Consider the following 16394-nt stretch of genomic DNA (forward strand, 5'->3'; position numbering starts at 1 on the left):
CTCCCTGATTGAAGTGACAGACAGTGGGCGCTGCTGTGCATTTTCAGGACATGAGTGCATTGGTGGCCGCCCGCATGCGGCACATCCCTCTGGCCCCTGGCTCAGACTGGCGTGACCTGCCGAATATTGAGGTGCGACTCTCTGACGGCACCATGGCCAGGAAGCTGCGCTACACGTACCATGATAAGAAGAACGGCTGCAGCAGCACTGGGGCCCTCCGCGGGGTCTGCTCCTGTGTGGAAGGTGGGGACCCTGCCGGTGCCCTGGGTGGGGCTTCCCTTGGGTTTACCTTGAACCACCTGCCCCAGCCCCTTCAGCTTCTGATCACCTGCAGCAGTACAGGGGGCTCCCAGCGGGAGATACTGGGGGCCGCCGTTCATGGACCTGCGGCCCCGGGCAAGGCACAGACCCGCCGAACCTGGATGGCCCTGCTGTAAATAGATGGCTGAGAGCATGAAGTCATAAAAGCTTTGTCTTCGGCTGAGGACTCTTGGCTGCTCTGTCCCTCCCGTTCCGTAACCACAGTCTCATCGCAGCCCTCTCTTCTAGCGGGCAAAGCCTGTGACTCTGCGGCTAGACAGTTCAACACGCTCATCCCCTGGTGCTTGCCCCACACCGGAAACAGGCACAACCACTGGGCCGGCCTCTACGGACGGCTGGAGTGGGATGGCTTCTTCAGCACCACCGTCACCAACCCTGAGCCCATGGGCAAGCAGGTAGGTCTGAGGGCTGGGGTCGTGCCTGGGAAGGGACAGAGGCATGGGCTCAGCAGGTGGGGCCGGCCCATGAGAGGCTAGCCTCCTGCCTCTGTGCTGACGGAGACCGACTCAGCCATTGAGGCCTAGGCTAGAGTTTTCCTGTGGGGCAGCTTCCCTCCTCCTGTCCCAAAGGGCAGGTGGGCCCAGTTTCGTTCCCCTTCCCCACCTCCCCTTTCGCCCCCAGGGCCGCGTCCTGCACCCCGAGCAGCACCGCGTCGTGAGTGTGCGGGAGTGCGCTCGCTCCCAGGGCTTCCCGGACACCTACCGGCTGTTTGGCAACATCCTAGATAAGCACCGACAGGTCAGTGGGGAGCGGAACCCGGCCTGCTTTTCCTCTGTCCTCGAGGATGGGCCGAACGGGGTCTGACACAGAGTGGCCCTGATGGGAGAGGGGCCGCTCTGTGTGACCAGGGAGAAGCAGTACTCACATGGTCACTTCTGAGGGGACGCTGAGCACCCTGAGTTTGTTGGCCGATCGGCCTCAGTGTCCCCAGGAAGGAGGGACCCTGTCCCTAGGGCCCAGGGTGCTCACAAGTCAGGCTGTCGTTAAGCACATCGGTTGCTATTTACAGCTCTGAGGCAGCTTTAGCCCAAAGGAAAGTTCCAGGGCACTGAACCTCAGTGAAGGAGCAGAGTAAATGTGCATCGGTGAAAACTCACAGTTGCTAAGGGTGGGAATGAACCAACAATCCCTTGGGTGTTGAGTTGGCTGTTTCTTTTTTTTAAGATTTTATTTATTTATTTGACAGAGAGAGAGGCAGGAGAGAGGGAACACAAGCAGGGGGAGAGGGAGAGGGAGACGGAGAAGCGGGCTCCCCGCGGAGCAGGGAACCCAGTGCAGGGCTCGATCCCAGGATCCTGAGATCATGACCTGAGCCAAAGGCAGATGCTTAACGACTGAGCCACCCAGGCGCCCGAGTTGGCTGTTTCTTAAATGTATTTCCGTCTAGTGGGGGAGGGAGGAAAACGTATTTCCGTCTAAGTAATGCCTGCACATGGCTCACAAAGCCAACAGTGCCTGGGCTTATAGCAGAAACCTCCTGCCTCCTGCCTCCCCCCGCCCCGAAGTCCTGTTCTCTAGAAACAACCCCTCTTAGCCGGAAGTGAAGCATGGTGACATCCATGTCTGGATCTGAGCTTTTCTAAAGCCCTTTAAAGGCCCTTCTTCTGTGGGTGGGTCTTGACATGGGGTTTGGAGTGTGAAGATGAGCTGGTTGGAGGGTCCCAGAGCCATCATGGTGGCCGGGCTTTGCAGGCCCATGTGAGCAGGAGACCTGGGCCTTTGTGCCCTCATCATCGTTCTGAGAAGAGGCTGGTGCTGACCCCAGCCATGCCACACCGGGCATCTCCCTCCTTCCCTCCTGCAGGTGGGGAATGCTGTGCCGCCACCCCTGGCCAAAGCCATTGGCTTGGAGATCAAGCGCTGTATGTTGGCCAAAGCTCGAGAGAGTGCCTCAGGTACAGTGGGGGCAGTGGGCGTGCGGTTAGCTCGGGGCCCTTTCCTCAGGCCTGCCCTGTGGCCTGGCTCAGACGCTAGCCAGGGCAGCTGGGGAATCTCTAGGGAACACCTGGCAGCAGTCTCACTGAATATTCATCCTGAGCCCCTGCAGGTGCTTGTTTGGTGGGCCATTAACGTCGACACCTGGCTGTTAACACGGCTCTTGATTTTAGCCTGTTTGTTACACTTGTCTGTTGCTTAGTGTAAGGTCATATGTGTGCTCTGCAGTGACTTTACCTTTTATTTCTCTTTAGTTAAAACCAAGGAGGAGGAAACTACGAAGGACTAGTTTTGCCCTTCTGTCGCCCTTGTTTCTGGCACCAGGGATCCCCAACATGCACTGATGTTGTATTTTTAACATGTCGGTCTGTCAGTTCAAATGTGTTGTTCACGGTGTTTGTGGCCTTGGCTGACATGAAGCTGTTCTGTGAGGTTTGCTTATCAACTAATGACTTAGTGATCAAACTGTGCAGTACTTTGTGCATTCTGGATTTTAAAAGTTTTTTATTATGCGTTATATCAAATCTACCACTGTATGAGTGGAAATTAAGACTTTATGTAGTTTTTATATGTTGTAATATTTCTTCAAATAAATCTCTCCTATAAATCACCCTGACTGGTGGCTTGTGATTTCTGAGGGACTTCCAGCTGACTCTCAGCTGGGTCTGGATGAGCGTGGGCTCCTCAGAGCTGAAGGTGACTCCATGGAGGTGTCTAAAGTTAGATCACTCGATGGGGCACCTGGGTGGCTCAGTTGGTTAAGCGACTGCCTTCGGCTCAGGTCATGATCCTGGAGTCCCGGGATCGAGTCCCGCATCGGGCTCCCTGCTCAGCGGGGAGTCTGCTTCTCCCTCTGACCCTCCCCCCTCTCATGCTCTCTCTCTATCTCATTCTGTCTCTCAAATAAATAAATAAAATCGTAATTAAAAAAAAACTAAAGTTAGATCACTCGAAGTGTGCCATGGACGTGCTTGGGGTGGGGGTTAACTTGCGACAGGTCTGTCCAAGGAGATGCAAGTGGAATTTGTTAGTGTGGCTTCCAGGAGGAAGGCTGGAAGGCTTCTTTTAAAGCCTCCTTTAAAACCTTTAAAGGAGCAGTCTTCGTTGGCCTTCCCCAGTGTAGCCCTTCTTTGCTCTAGAATGGACTGGGATGCCTGGTGGTACAGCAGCCATCTTGTGACCATGAGGGTAGAAGCCCTGTGTAGTGGATAGTGAAGAAAGAGGAGTCGCTCGGAGCCGTGGCCTGGTACCCACAGACAAGCTAAATCTTTTAGGTAGGCTTCCTGGGCATTCAGCCTAATTCAGTCCTACTGAATTCAAAGACATACCTTTTCTTTGGTTTGTCTTTGTAAAGGACTTGCTATAAAATGCCAACAAAGCAGAAGCAGACAAAGAAGTGTTAGTCACCAGCACACACGACACAGGACCACTCATGGGATAAGGAACACCCATCCTACCACCTCTACTGGTAAATGACGCCCTTGGTGGCCCTTTGGCTGTCGCTTTCCCCTCAGGGAGTCACAGGTGTCTTAGTCATAAGAGTGGAGGACTAAACCTAGTTCAAACGTAAAACTTAAAACTACCTTCCTACTAAGGGGCTAGATGTTTCCTCCTGTTTTAAAGAGCGCCACACTGAACGTCGTTGTACACGGGTTTCCATCTCCTTCAGGGAAATACTTGGGGGCTCCTGGATCATTGAGTGTAAATGTTTTCTGTTTCTACTTCAGAACATTGACCGACCAACCCCGTTAGGGGTTTTAACGTTGCTCCCACCAACAGTATGAACTTTCCTTTAGCGTACTCTGGCTTTTGCTGTTTTAATCCTCATCAATGGCCTAGAGAGACCCTTGTTAGCATTTTAAGGAGCGATTGAACATCTTCAGGTGTCCGATGGCCCCTGGAAGTTGTTCCTTGTCTCTGATGCTGCGGGACTTGGTCCTTGCTGGTTGCCGTTTGGGCATTAGATTTTTCCCCCTTGTTTGTTACTTGGATCTTGAGTCATCCTATCTTTGCCATATAGGAATCTTATTTTTAGGGGTTAGATTTACATTTGCCTGCTTTTCTGTTATTCAGAGCCTAAGTGTAAAGGTCCTCCCTACCCCCCAGATCCGAAACTAGTGCTTTCTTCCCTATTTCTATGACCCCTCCTTTTTAACATTGCTTCTGTAAGGATGAAAATAAACACCTCAACTTACTTATTGACTGGGTAACAAATGCACCTGGGGAACACAACAGCTTGATGTGGTGCCTGGTAAAGTTCTCCCATCAGATTTTATTTCCCGGTTATACCTTCTGTTTGCCCCCCCCCTTTTTTTTAAGCTAAAAATTCACTTAGAAAGTATATTGTGAAGGGGCACCTGGGTGGCTCTGTTGGTTAAGCATCTGACTCTTGATTTTGGCTCAGGTCATGATCTCAGGGTACTGGGATTAAGCCCCCTTCTGGCTCCGCACTCAGTGGGGAGTCTGCTTCAAGATTCTTTCTCCCTCTGTCCCCCTCTTAAAGTCTTTTGTGAGTAGAGTGAGGAGTATGTTAAATCTTTTTTTTTTCTTTAAGATTTTATTTATGGGCGCCTGGGTGGCTCAGATGGTTGAGCGTCTGCCTTCGGCTTGGGTCATGGTCCCGGGGTCTTGGGATCGAGTCCTGTGTCGGGCTCCCTGCTCCTTGGGAGCCTGCTTCTCCCTCTGCCTCTCTCTCTCTCTCTCTCTCTCTGTCTTTCATGAATAAATAAATAAAATCTTAAAAAAAAAGATTTTATTTATTTAATTGGCAGAGAGAGCGTGAGAGGGAACACAAGCAGGGGGAATGGGAGAGGGAGAAAGAAGCAGGCTTCCAGCCAAGCAGGGAACCGGATGCGGGACTCAATCCCAGGACTCTGGGATCATGACCTGAGCCAAAGGCAGATGCTTAACTGACTGAGCCACCCAGGTGCCCCAGAAGTATGTTAAATCTTTTCCGCATTCCTAAACCCCTTGACCAAGACAACAGAGTTCTTACCTCCTGAAGACCTCCTCTGCCCGAGTACAGTGCATGTATTTGATTTTTCCCTGCTACAAAGAGTGGCATTGATTAAAACTACACCTCAAAAGCTATCCTACCTGCACATGTCTTGCTCGGCCCCTGGTTTGGTTCTGTTTTGTTTCTGTCGAGGTCTGATAGGAAACCAGTCCTGAACATACAGCTTGTATTTTGATAAATGAACCCACATCCTTTTTTTTTTTTTTAAGATTTTATTTGTCAGAGCGAGCACAAGCAGGGGGAGCAGCAGACAGAGGGAGAAGCAGGCTCCCCGCTGAGCAGGGAGCCCGATGCCGGGCTCAATTCCAGGACCCTGAGATCATGACCTGAGCTGAAGGCAGACGCTTAACGACTGAGCCACCCAGGTGTCCCAAATGAACCCACATCCCTAAGCTGTAGAACATCTCCATCACTCCAGAATCCCCTTGTGTCCCTCCCCACCTCCTCACCCCCCTTCCCCTGCCATCAGGCAACCCCTGGTCCATTTGGGTCTCCATAAAGGACCTAGAGCCATTCAGTTCAGTGTGGGCTCTTGCATCTGGTTCCTTTCACTCAGTGTGATGTTTTGGGGATTCATCTATGCCAATGTCTGTCACCAATTTGTTCCTACTTATTATTAAGTAGAAGGAATGCCTTTATTTTATTTTTTTTTAAGATTTTATTTATTTATTTGAGAGAGAGAGAATGAGATAGAGAGCATGAGAGGGAAGAGGGTCAGAGGGAGAAGCAGACTCCCCGCTGAGCAGGGAGCCCGATGCGGGACTCGATCCCGGGACTCCAGGATCATGACCTGAGCCGAAGGCAGTCGCTTAACCAACTGAGCCACCCAGGCGCCCCGGAATGCCTTTATTTTAAACTGTTAGGGTGCCTGGCTGGCTCAGTCAGTGGAGTGTGCAACTCTCGATCTTGGGGTTGTGAGTTTGAGCCCCATGTTGGGTGTAGAGATTACTTAAAAATAGCTTAGTAGGGGCGCTTCGGTGGCTCAGTCGTTAAGCGTCTGCCTTCGGCTCAGGTCATGATCACAGGGTCCTGGGATCGAGCCCCGCATCGGGCTCCCTGCTCGGCGGGAAATCTGCTTCTCCCTCCCCCACTCCCCCTGCTTGTGTTCCCTCTCTCGCTTTCTCTCTGTCAAATAAATAAATAAAATCTTTAAAAAAATAAAAATAGCTTAGTAAACAGTTTATTCAAAAACTTTATTTTTTATTTTTTTACTCTTCTGTATTTGAAAATTACTGCCCCTCAATGGCAGTTGGTCAAATGGTGGTAAGTACATTTGTTAGTGTGTCTGAATCCACATCCACGGTACCTTTCTAGTAGTTGAATGTTGAATAAAGTAGTTGAATGGCTCGGTCAAACTTTAAATTTGGCATATCTTCTGAAAGCCTAGTGGGTATTTTCATAGTGATTGCATTAAACTTACAACTTCGGAGGAAAAATGATCTAATGACAAGCCTGCCTTTCTAAGAATAGGGTCTGCCCTGGTTACAGATATTTTTTTGTCCCTCAACATTTCAGTCTTCATATAGATACTGCAGTTTTGTGTTTTAAGATTTTATTTGAGAGAGAGAGTGCGAGAGTGCAGTAGCGGGGGGCAGAGGGGGAGGGAGAGGAAGAGGGAAAGAATCCCAAGCCTACTCTGTGCTGAATGCGGAGCCAGAGATGGGGCTCGATCCCAGGACCCCAGATCATGACCTGAGCCGAAATCAAGCACTTAACCAACTGAGCCACCCAGCCTCCCTGATACTGCAGATTTCTTAACTTGATTCCTAGGTATTTAATCCTCCCATTACCAATGTAAATGGGATTTCTTTTTTGGGTTTTACTGGGGGGTGGGGAGGGGAAGGATGTTACTTTCTAAACAGTGGCCCTTTGCCTCAACAGAAACATTGACGTGTATTGATTATTGACTTTGTGTACTATGTGGTTTTGTTGTTCTTTGTTTTTTGTTTTGTTTTTTAACCTAGCCAACCTGCTGAATTTCCTTATTTTTGTGATACCTCACTACCAAGAACAATTCGAAGATTCACTTTAGCGTGAGGAGTAGAAACTGTTTGGTGCTGTGGCTTGAGCACTGGGTCTGAGCTGGGCAGTGGTCTGTTCCTCGGGGGTGGCCCAAGTGAGTGGCTGCCTGTCAGGTACATCTGCCTCCGTGTACCCCAAGAGCACCGGTCTGAGCCAGGCTGTGGACCAAGGGGGTGCCCCCTGGTGCTAAGGGAGGGGACATGGCTTCCAGCAGCTTCTGCCTCTCTGGCTCCCTAACCGCATCTTCTTCCATCAGAGTTCAACTCTGCCTTTTCCCGGGAAGAAAAACCTACTGGACTTGGAGAATTGACAAGAACAGTGATTGTAGTAGATCTAATCAATGAAATCCATGGATGGTTCAAAGCCTTGTTACCATTTGAGGTGACTGTTAAACACGGTGCTGTACTTTGAAATCATTAAAAAGGGGGGGGAATCAGGCCTTTCTGGCAAGAACTATTTAATGAGAAGCAGCTGGTGCCCGCTGATGAGAAAGCTCTGTCTCCAACAGAATGGCAGTTAGTAAATCAGGTGAAAGAACAGATTTCGATGATCATTTTGTAATCCCTAATCTAATTTACTCAGTCAAGAATCATGGCTGGGTTTGGGTTTTCTTAGGTTTTTGTTTGCTTGTTTTTTATAAAGCATTAAACCATTCTAAGTGTATAATTCAGTGCCATTCAATTGCATTCACATCGTTGTGCCACTCTCACTGCACTTTCCAGAACATTTTTATCCCAGAGTCATTAAACACTAACTCCTGGGGCGCCTGGGTGTCTCAGTCGGTTAAGCGTCTGCCATCAGCTCAGGTCATGATCACAGGGTCCTGGGATCGAGCCCCGCATCGGGCTCCCTGCTTGGTGGGAAGCCTGCTTCTCCCTCTCCCACTCCCCCTGCTTGTGTTCCCTCTCTCGCTGTGCCTCTCTCTGTCAAATAAATAAATAAATAAAATCTTAAAAAAATTTAAAAATAAACACTAACTCCTTATCCCTCCCCACCTCCTTTCTGTCTGAGTTTGCCTACTCTGGGCACCTCCTATAAGTGGAATCATATATTCGGCCTTTTGTATCTGGCTTCTTTCACTAAGCATGTTTTTTTTTTTTTTAAGATTTTATTAAGTCCTAAATTAATTAAATGTTAAACTTATTTTATTAGAGCAGGGGGAGGGGCAGAGGGAGAAGGAGACAGAGAATCTCAAGCTGACTCCCCGCTGAGCCAGGAGCCCAATGTGGTGCTCAATCCCAGGACACTGAAATCATGACCTGAGCTGAAATCAAGAGCCGGACCTTTAACGAACTGAGCCACCCAGGCGCCCCTCAGCGTGTTTTTGACGTTCATCCATGTTGTGGCAGGTGTCAGAACTTCATTATCTTTTTTTTTTTTTGCAGCTTTGTTTTACTTTGAAAAAGAAATGGTTACTACTCTGCCTCCCTTTCTAAAATTGTCCACATGACATTTACCCATTATAAAGTCAAAATACCTTTATTGTATAAAACCTTAAGCATATATCAAAGAATGTAGGAAGGAATTAAATTTGGTTGGATCTTTACTACCATCTTTTGTTAACTATTGTCTGTTAAATGTGATGGTGTTTGTACACGTGGGTGCATGTTTTACGTAAGTATACGTAAACATAACAAAAATGTATCAGGCATATCTAAGCAACATCTCAGATCCTCTTGTCCGTTCCTGTTTCTGAGGCCCTTGGCCAGCTTTTCTTCCCTGGCTGCCACTGCAGTAGCTGAGGAGGTATGGACTCTATCAACATCACTCAGGTCCACCCAGCAGTCACTCTCCTGTCCCTGCTGGATGCCTCTCACCTCCTACTCTTGGCTTCCCTCTTGCTTTTTTTTTAAATTTTCTTATTATGTTAATCACCATATATTACATCATTAGTTCTTGATGTAGTGTTCCATGATTCATTGTTTGTGCATAACACCCAGTGCTCCGTGCAGAACGTGCCCTCTTTAATACCCATCACCAGGCTAACCCATCCCCCCACCCTCCTCCCCTCTAGAACCCTCAGTTTGTTTTTCAGAGTCCATCGTCTCTCCTGGTTCGTCTCCCCCTCTGACTTACTCCCCTTCATTCTTCCTCTCCTGTTATCTTCTTCTTTTTCTTTTTTCTTAAAATATATTGCATTATGTGTTTCAGAAGTACAGATCTGTGATTCAACAGTCTTGCACAATTCACAGTGCTCACCATAGCACATACCCTCCCCAATGTCTATCACCCAGCCACCCCATCCCTCCCACCCCCAACCCCTCCAGCAACCCTCAGTTTGTTTCCTGAGATTAAGAATTCCTCATATCAGTGAGGTCATGTGATACATGTCTTTCTCTGATTGACTTATTTCACTCAGCATAACACGCTCCAGTTCCATCCACGTCGTTGCAAATGGCAAGATCTCATTCCTTTTGATGGCGGCATAATATTCCATTGTGTATATATACCAATCTTCTTATCCATTCATCTGTCGATGGACATCTTGGCTCTTTCCACAGTTTGGCTATGGTGGACAGAACTTCATTATCTTTTAGGCTGAGTAACATTCCATTGTCTGACACACCGCATGTTCATCTGTCTGTCAGGGAACACGTGGGTTCTTTCCACCAGCTCTTGTGAGCAATGCTACCGTGAGCACTGGTGTAGGAGTAGCTGAGTCCCTTCTCTGAGCTATTTTGAGTACATACCTAGGAGTGGAATTGCTGGACTATAAGGCAAGTCCTATGTTTCACTGTTTGAGAAAGTCTCAAACTCTTTTCCACAATGGCTGCACCCATTTACATTCCCATCAGCAAAGCACAAGGGTTCCGGTTGCTCCACATCCTTACCAACACTTATTTTTCTGTTTATTAATTAAACACCCATCCTAATGGGTGTGAAGTGGTAGCTCATTGTCTGCTTCAGGTGTGGGTATGTCCATGTGTTTTTAATTTCTTTTTTAAAAAGATTTTATTTATTTATCTGAGAGAAAGAATGAGAGATAGAGAGCACAAGAGGGAAGAGGGTCAGAGGGAGAAGCAGACCCCCCTGCTGAGCAGGGAGCCTGATGTGGGACTCGATCCCGGGACTCCAGGATCATGACCTGAGCCGAAGGCAGTCGCTTAACCAACTGAGCCACCCAGGCACCCTTTGTGTTTTTAATTTCTTACTCGTGCTAAAATACATATAAATTACCGTTTCAACCATTTTTCAGTGCCCAGCTCCGTAGCATTAAACACATTTCCACTGTTGTGCAGCTGTCTCCACCATCTGTCTCCAGAACTTTCTCATCTTCCCACACTGAACTTCTGCCCCATGAAACACCGACTCCCTACCCCTTCCCCCACCCCTGGCGTCCTACATTTGCTTCCTGTCTCCGTGAATTTGACTCTGGGGAGCTCCTGTGAGTGGAATCATGCAGTATTTGTCCTTTTGTCACTGGCTTAGTTCACTGAGCACAGTGTCCTTAAGGTTCGTCCCTGTCTTAGCAGGTGTCAGAATGTCCCTCCTTTTTAAGGCCGAATAATAGTCCATTGGATGGATGGACCACAGTTTGTGTACCCATTTTTCTGTCAACAGACACTGGGGTTGCTTCAACTTTCTTGCCAATGTGATCCATGCTACTTTGAGCACGAGTACAAATATATGTGTGTCCCTGCTTTCAATTCCTTTGAAGATGTACCCAGAAGTGGGTTTGCTGGATCATGTGGTAATTCTGTTTTTTTTTTTTTTTTTTTAGGAACTGCCCTACTGTTTCCCACAGCAGCAGGTTATTTAATGGCCTAAACATTCAAGGCCCAGCTATAATCCTTTTGTGTGCCTCCCAGATCCCCATCTGCTACTTCCCCAGACATACCCATATGAGAGCATTGCTTGCCGTGTCTTCTTCCTGTCCAAGATTTTCCATTGCTCCCACATCCCCGAATCCATAAACCTAGTATTTTCTAGGTCTTTAAGAATATTTGGTAAATGCGCGCCTGGGTGGCTCAGATGGTTAAGCGTCTGCCTTCGGCTCAGGTCATGATCCCAGGGTCCTGGGATCGAGTCCCGCATCGGGCTCCCTGCTCCTTGGGAGCCTGCTTCTCCCTCTGCCTCTCTCTCTCTCTGTCTCTCATGAATAAATAAATAAAATCTTTAAAAAAAAAAAAAGAATATTTGGTAAGTGCTATCTCACTGCACATATCTATCTGCAACCTGCTTTTCTCTCTCAAGCATGTTTGGAGTTTTTGAAGAAAGGCAAGCTATAGAAAAAGTACAGTGTATCCCAGAACGACCAAAATGAATGGTCAGCACCTGTTTCCCTTTTAATGGTGCGAGGAAGCTCGACACCCTGGCATCATCTGTCAGCTTTGTCCACATTCACAGGCAGTCATCTGTGACTAGGAATAGAAAGGTAGATAGTGTCCTACAACCACTGACCAGGCACCGACTCTTCCAGACCCGGGGCTTAGTCGGGGCATGTGGCGATATGACAAACCAACACTGTCCCTTCCTGCCTTGAGACCAAAGCAGGCAGACAAAATCCACAACGAACAAGGTGATTTTAAAGAGCGAGAAATGCTATGAAGAGAATTGAGATGGAGTGGCTGAACCTTGCTTTGTTCCGCTCCAGGTTTCACTAAAGGGTGTATCGATTGGGGCATTTGGGTGGCTCAGTCGTTAAGCATCTGCCTTCGGCTCAGGCCATGATCCCAGGGTCCTGGGATCGAGCCCCGCATCAGGCTCCCTGCTCAGTGGGAAGCCTGCTTCTCCCTCTCCCACTCCCCCTGCTCGTGTTCCCTCTCTCGCTTTGTCTATGTCAAATAAATAAATAAAATCTTAAAAAAAAAAGGGTGTATCGATCTTATATGAGTGCAGCTAGATTACTTTTCACATGTGTACCTGCCTGTGTCATCCACTACCCAGATGGACACATAGGAAATTCCCATCACCCTGGAAGGGTGCCTGGCACCCCTCCACCCTCAGAGAGTGCTCAGGTCTGATTTCTGTTAGTATCAGTTGGTCTTGCCTGTTTGCGAATTTCCCACAAATGGCATCCCAGGGTATCAATTCGTGTCTGGGATACGCATCCATGTCACTGTGTGTTAGATTGCTCCTTTTTTCCTATATTGTTCTCCACTGTAGAGATGGACCACGGTTTATCTTTGGCTATCCATTCATCTGTTGATGGACTTTTGAGTTGTGGCATGGGCTGAATTGTGTGCCCCTCAAATTCATGTTTAAGCTCTAACCCCAAGGACCTCAGAATGTGAGTGTATTTGGAGATCGGACCTTTATAAAAAATAACTGGGTTAAAATAAGGTCATGAAGGTGGACCCTAATCCAATATGACTTGTGTCCTTATAAGGGCCACGTGAAGACACAGGGACAAGGCGGCCGTCTACAAAGCCAAGGAGAGAGGCCTCAGAAGGAACCAGTCTGCTCAGCACCTTGATCTCGGACTTCCAGCCTGTGGGCCTGTGAGAAAATTCATTCCTGTGGTTTGAGCCCCCCGTCTGTGGTACCGTTAACGGCAGCCCTAGCACGCTAAGCCAAGTTGTTTCTGGTTTGGGGCCACTGTGAATAAAGCTGCTATGAACATTTGTGTCCATATTCTAACACGTGGCTTGTGGTGGACAGGAAAACTTGTTTCTTCTGGAAAATACCAAGAAGTAGAATTCTACATCGTGAGATCTTGCGAATGGCCCTGGAGCTGCCAGAGTTTCTGGGGGGACAGCATATGGTGCATGTCCTCACGGCCCTCCTCATGTGCTTGGCTCAGCTGGTTTGGCTCTTGTCCTGGCTGGTGTCCTGTAGAAATTCCGGAGGTGGGAACAATGTTGGTGCTACAAAGAAGAGCTGGAGGAGAGGAACTCGGAGGCATTTTTTGTTTTTTGGTTTTTTTTTTTTCCATCCACCCTTGGACTCCAGGTTCTACCCACGTCCCTATGCTCCCTTGAGGCCTCTGATTTTCCCTTGGGAAATACCTTTTTGTAAAAGTGATACGTGCCTGATGTTTAAGAAAAAGTATTCCATACAGAAAAATGCCAAAAAATAAGTAAAGATGAAGCCAAATGGAAATGCCCAGAAGCATCCATCTTTAGAGGTTAACGTCTTTCTTTTTTTTTTTTAATGCGAGTGTTAATATTTAACACTTTTTAAAAAGATTTTATTTATTTATTTGACAGAGAGAGACACAGCGAGAGGGGGAACACAAGCGGGGAGAGTGGGAGAGGGAGAAGCAGGCTCCACCAAGCAGGGAGGCCCATGTGGGGCTCGATCCCAGGACCCTGAGATCACGACCCGAGCCAAAGGCAGACGCTTAACCATCTGAGCCACCCAGGCGCCCCGAGGTTAACGTCTTTCTATGCATCTACAAACGTGCAGTTCCTCTCCAGAGGTGGTGCTTGCACAGATGGGGCAACATTTAGCTAATCCCTTGTTCAGGATGGTTGCACTGTTATCAGTTTTCCAATTCCTTAAGCTGCACTGTGCTGGACACTTTTTATAGACAATTTAATACACCTGGACATGAATTTCCTTAGGCCAGTCCTAGAAGAGGGAATGCGAGTTAGTGGATATGCAAAACACACTAAAATACATTTATATGTTACCTCTCACACATATTACACACTACAGATTTATATATAAAGTGCATAATTGGGGCGCCCGGGTGGCTCAGTTGGTTAAGTGTCTGCCTTCGGCTCAGGTCATGATCCCAGGGTCCTGGAATCGAGCCCCACATCGGGCTCCCTGCTCAGTGGGGAATCTGCCTCTCCCACTGCTTGTGCTCACTCTCTCTGACAAATAAATAAATAAAATCTTCTAAAAAAATAAATTGCATAAAATTATATGTATGTGTATACTTATATTTAAACCCAAATAATGTATACCCATGGTAAAAAATTTTAAATATAGTAGAAAAGTCCCAAAACAAGCTTTCCTCCCCTGATGTCTTCCTCTTGAAGCATCCCTCAGAAAGTTTGATTTTTTTAGAAGATTTTATTTATTTGAGAGAGAGAGAGAGAGAGCGTGAGCAGGGGAGAGGGGTAGAGGGAGAAGGAGAAGCAGATTCCCCACTGAGCAGGGAGCCTGATGTGGGGCTCAATCCCAGGACCCCAGGATCACGACCAGAGCCGAAGGCAGAAGCTCAACCGACTGAGTCACCCAGATGCCCCCAGTCTGATATTTCTTTTCAGAAAATAGTTTGCATATATCTACATATATGTGCTATTTTTTAAAAGATTTTATTCATGCTTGTGCTCTCTCTCTCTCTGTCAAATAAATAAATAAAATATTTTATTTTTTAAAGATTTTACCTATTTTTGCGAGAGAGAGAGCACAAGCGGGGGGGGAGGGGGCAGAGGGAGAAGCAGGCTCCTCGCTAAGCAGGGAGCCCGATGCGGGACTCGATCCCAGCACCCTGCGATGATGACCTGAGCTGATGGCAGACGCTTAACCGACTGAGCCACCCAGGTGCCCAATAAATAAAATCTTAAAAAAAATATTGTAATAACTTTGTATGGTGGCAGGTGGTGACTACACTTCTTGTGAACACCGCATGATGTATAGAATCGTCGAATCACTATGTTGTATACCTGAAACTGATATAATATCGTATGTCTATGCCACCATAAAACAAAATTCATGTTATTTTAAGTTTCAGTGAATGTCAAATTTCCACCCAAAAAGTCTGCATAATTTCATGCATTAATGAGTGTTCAAGTGTCTCTTTCTCTACATCTTTGCTACCACTGGGTAACATCAAATATTTAAAGTTTTGCCCATCTGCTCCGTTACTAAGATTTTGCATTTCTTGGAGTAAATTCGAGTAAGTTTGCCCAAATGTTTATTGGCCCTTTGTACAAACTTTATACTTTTGTTCTTATTGCCAAAACGCTCTCCTTTGCTCACTTTCCCAGCCTCCTTTCTCATCTGCTAATTCATTTCTTACCACTTTACCCTCTTCAGGCTTCCAGAAAAATCTTTCTCACAAGAAAATATGGTCACAATGGGTCACCATTCAAAACATGTCCGTGACCTCACCCGTACTCAGAGCCTACAGGATAAAGAGCCTACACTCCTTAGTCTGGTTTAAAAAGTCTCCTTTATGATCTAGTTCCCACTTTGCCCCAAATGCCCATTAATGGAGCACTTAGTATGGGCAGACCTCCCCGTGGGTGCTGGGCACCCAAGAGGCGAACAAAGCGGGGAAATGTCTCTTTCTGCAGATGATCTTCTATGTGGGGTTTCTCAACCTTTTTACATTATTGCTCCTCTAAAGGAGAAAAGTGGGGTTATCTTCCAATTTAATTTAATTCCAACCTGATTACATTTAATTTCTCCCTAACGATATAAATTAAATACTTAGGAATAACATTTTGTCTAGGAGTGCTGATTTTGGAGGGCCACAAGCCTTTGTAATATCCAAGGTGTTTTGCCACCCAAGAATTCATTTTGGCCCCTTTGGGAGCCATGTGGTTCCCCCTGAGAATATACTCTAAAGGGAGAGCTGCACAATAAACAAGTAAGTGGAAAAGATCGTATCAGAGGGCCAAGAATATTACAAAAGAAAGAAGGGAGGGAGGCTGAGGGGCCACTTGACATCTTGATCATTTGAATCAGGAAAACACTTCCCAGGAGCGCCTGGGTGGTTCGGTCAGTTAAGCGCCCGTCTTGGGCTCAGGTCATGATTCCAGGGAGCCCCCCCCCCCCCCCCGCATAGGGCTCCCTGCTCAGCGGGGAGCCTGTTCCTCCCTCTCCCTCTGCCTGCCACTCCCCCTGCTTGTGCTCTCTCTCTCCGTCAAATAAATAAAGAAAATCTTAAAAAAAAAAAAAAAAAAAAGGAAAACTCTTCCCAGACTAGGAAGACCAACCTTGATTTCTTCAGCTTTACAACGAAAATGATAATTTCCTCCTCACAGCGGCTGGCGTACAGCAAGCTCTCAATAAGTGAGCTTTACAGTTATTAGTACATTTTTACTTTATCTAAAAGGTAAACGGAATACGCCTCTGCTCAGCCCGAGTACCAGCGCCCAGCACCTCCCACAGCCGGCACCTCCACCTCCGTCCGCAGGGGGCGCTGTGGGCCCTGCTGCTGGGCTGCTCTAGGCGGCGGCACAGGAAGTCTCATCCTCCC

At 47.4% G+C, this 16394-nt stretch overlaps 1 protein-coding gene across 3 annotated transcripts in view; it reads left to right on the top strand.

Annotated features, from left to right (window-relative positions):
- Window positions 1–2866, top strand: part of DNMT1 (DNA methyltransferase 1) — a 45212-nt gene extending 42346 nt beyond the window's left edge. For all 3 annotated transcript variants that reach the window (XM_028088808.2, XM_028088809.2, XM_028088811.2), the window contains exons 36-40: window positions 48–243; window positions 550–716; window positions 943–1059; window positions 2126–2216; window positions 2511–2866. In XM_028088808.2, coding sequence (XP_027944609.2) covers window positions 48–243; window positions 550–716; window positions 943–1059; window positions 2126–2216; window positions 2511–2545 — 606 coding nt within the window. In that variant the 3' untranslated portion in view covers window positions 2546–2866. The remainder of the gene's footprint in view (window positions 1–47; window positions 244–549; window positions 717–942; window positions 1060–2125; window positions 2217–2510) is intronic.
- The last annotated feature ends 13528 nt before the right edge of the window (window positions 2867–16394 follow it).

This window comes from Eumetopias jubatus, unplaced genomic scaffold (genome assembly GCF_037043125.1).
Source record: "Eumetopias jubatus isolate StellerSeaLion01/CBP00866 unplaced genomic scaffold, mEumJub1_p1.0 scaffold_1, whole genome shotgun sequence".
Taxonomy (NCBI): domain Eukaryota; kingdom Metazoa; phylum Chordata; class Mammalia; order Carnivora; family Otariidae; genus Eumetopias; species Eumetopias jubatus.